The 1,488-nt window shown below is 29.2% G+C and overlaps 1 protein-coding gene across 1 annotated transcript; it reads right to left on the bottom strand.

Annotated features, from left to right (window-relative positions):
* Nucleotides 1–402: 402 nt before the first annotated feature.
* COCVIDRAFT_65061 (hypothetical protein) lies at nucleotides 403–708 on the bottom strand (the record flags this gene model as incomplete). Its single annotated transcript, XM_014694481.1, has 1 exon — nucleotides 403–708. A coding segment is annotated over one exon (306 nt), but the record flags the coding sequence as incomplete, so codon positions are not given.
* Between the last annotated feature and the right edge of the window lie 780 nt (nucleotides 709–1,488).

Here is a 1,488-nt window from a genome sequence, read left to right as displayed (position 1 = left end):
CATAGAACTGTGTAAGATACCACAAATTTCTGAACATTGACCATAGAATGTTCCTAATCTGTTAATTAAAACAGAGAATTGATTTAATCTACCTGGGTCGTTCTACAACTTCGACCTAAAATCGTCACCATCACTCTACGAGGTAATAAACTTAAATATGTAACGATTTTTGTAAGGTTTTTCGCTAGATATATAACTTCTTATTGTAGATCTGCTAACACCAAATTTAGATGCTGCTTTTGCTACTGAATCTATTGTTGTAATAGTGTTTGTATCTATATCTAATACCTCTACTACACTACCATAAGATATATGTAATTTATTTAAACTATCCTTTCTTTGTTTATTTATAAATTCACGTACCTGGACTTCCGTTAAATCTGCAGGTACTGCCTCTGGAATAAGGTAATTAGATATACGGAAATAGCCTAAATAAGGTTCATTATTAGCTACGTGTTTTTTATAAGAAGAGTGGTGTATACCCAGGTCAGCACAAAAAGCATTTAATGAATTACTAGAATAATATAAAGTTTTGCAATCCTTATCGTATAAATAAATTTTAAATCCTTGATTAACTCTGAAATTTACTATCTTGTGAGTATTAAGATTAAATCTTTTATCTAATAAGAAATATTGTTCTAAGAAACAATGAGCATAATTAGAAAAAGAAGAAGGTATAACTGTTACTTCTAAAGTAAACGCTTTTAAGTTTTCCTTTTCTAACATAGGTAACAACATTCCTGTATCTTTGTTAGAAAATAGCGCATTCTTTTCAAAGTATTGCTTGAATCTTCTTGCTAAATCGTTACTTGATCCTACATAATTTTTATCTGAATACTTGTGAGAAAAAACATATATTCCTGCTTTACTACGCTTAGAACCTGGTTTTCCAATTAATCCCAATAAAGCAGGGTATGTTTGATCTGTAAGAGGTAAGTCAAAATTAACCTTAGGAAGAGATAAAAGCTCATCTAACTCTTGTTGAGTTATAGAGACCTTTTGATTAAGCAACACACTATTAATAACTTGGCTAGTTATAGGATCACCCTTGTTTATATGTTCTAAAGCTATAGTATTAGGACGATAATCTTTATTAGATGGAGTTAATCCTGATTCAAATCTAAATAAACAATTTAATTTACCCGAACATTTCTTGTTGAATAAATTAACATTTGGACGCGTATTAAAACCTATTAAACTAGTTCTATTTGTAAATTCTAAGTTTTTGTAGTCGTATTTTATTTTTAGAGGATAGAGTTTTCATGAAAACACTTGTTGGAACAGTTTAAATAATAATAAAAAAAAGGTTCATATTTTAATACTCTTCTTTATTTTTTTTAATCCGTATTACAACTTAACCTAGTAAGGTCAGGCCGTTGTAGTAACTTTAATCTAGGGTTATTTATAAATAGTAAATGCTATTTAGTTTATTTTATCCTAGAACCGGTTTCCCGGCGACTAGAGTACACCTTACAATCAAAAAAAAAA

This window comes from Bipolaris victoriae (assembly GCF_000527765.1).
Source record: "Bipolaris victoriae FI3 unplaced genomic scaffold scaffold_496, whole genome shotgun sequence".
NCBI lineage: Eukaryota > Fungi > Ascomycota > Dothideomycetes > Pleosporales > Pleosporaceae > Bipolaris > Bipolaris victoriae.
Note: the sequence above shows the minus strand (reverse complement) of the source record. Positions and strands in the feature narration are given on the sequence as shown.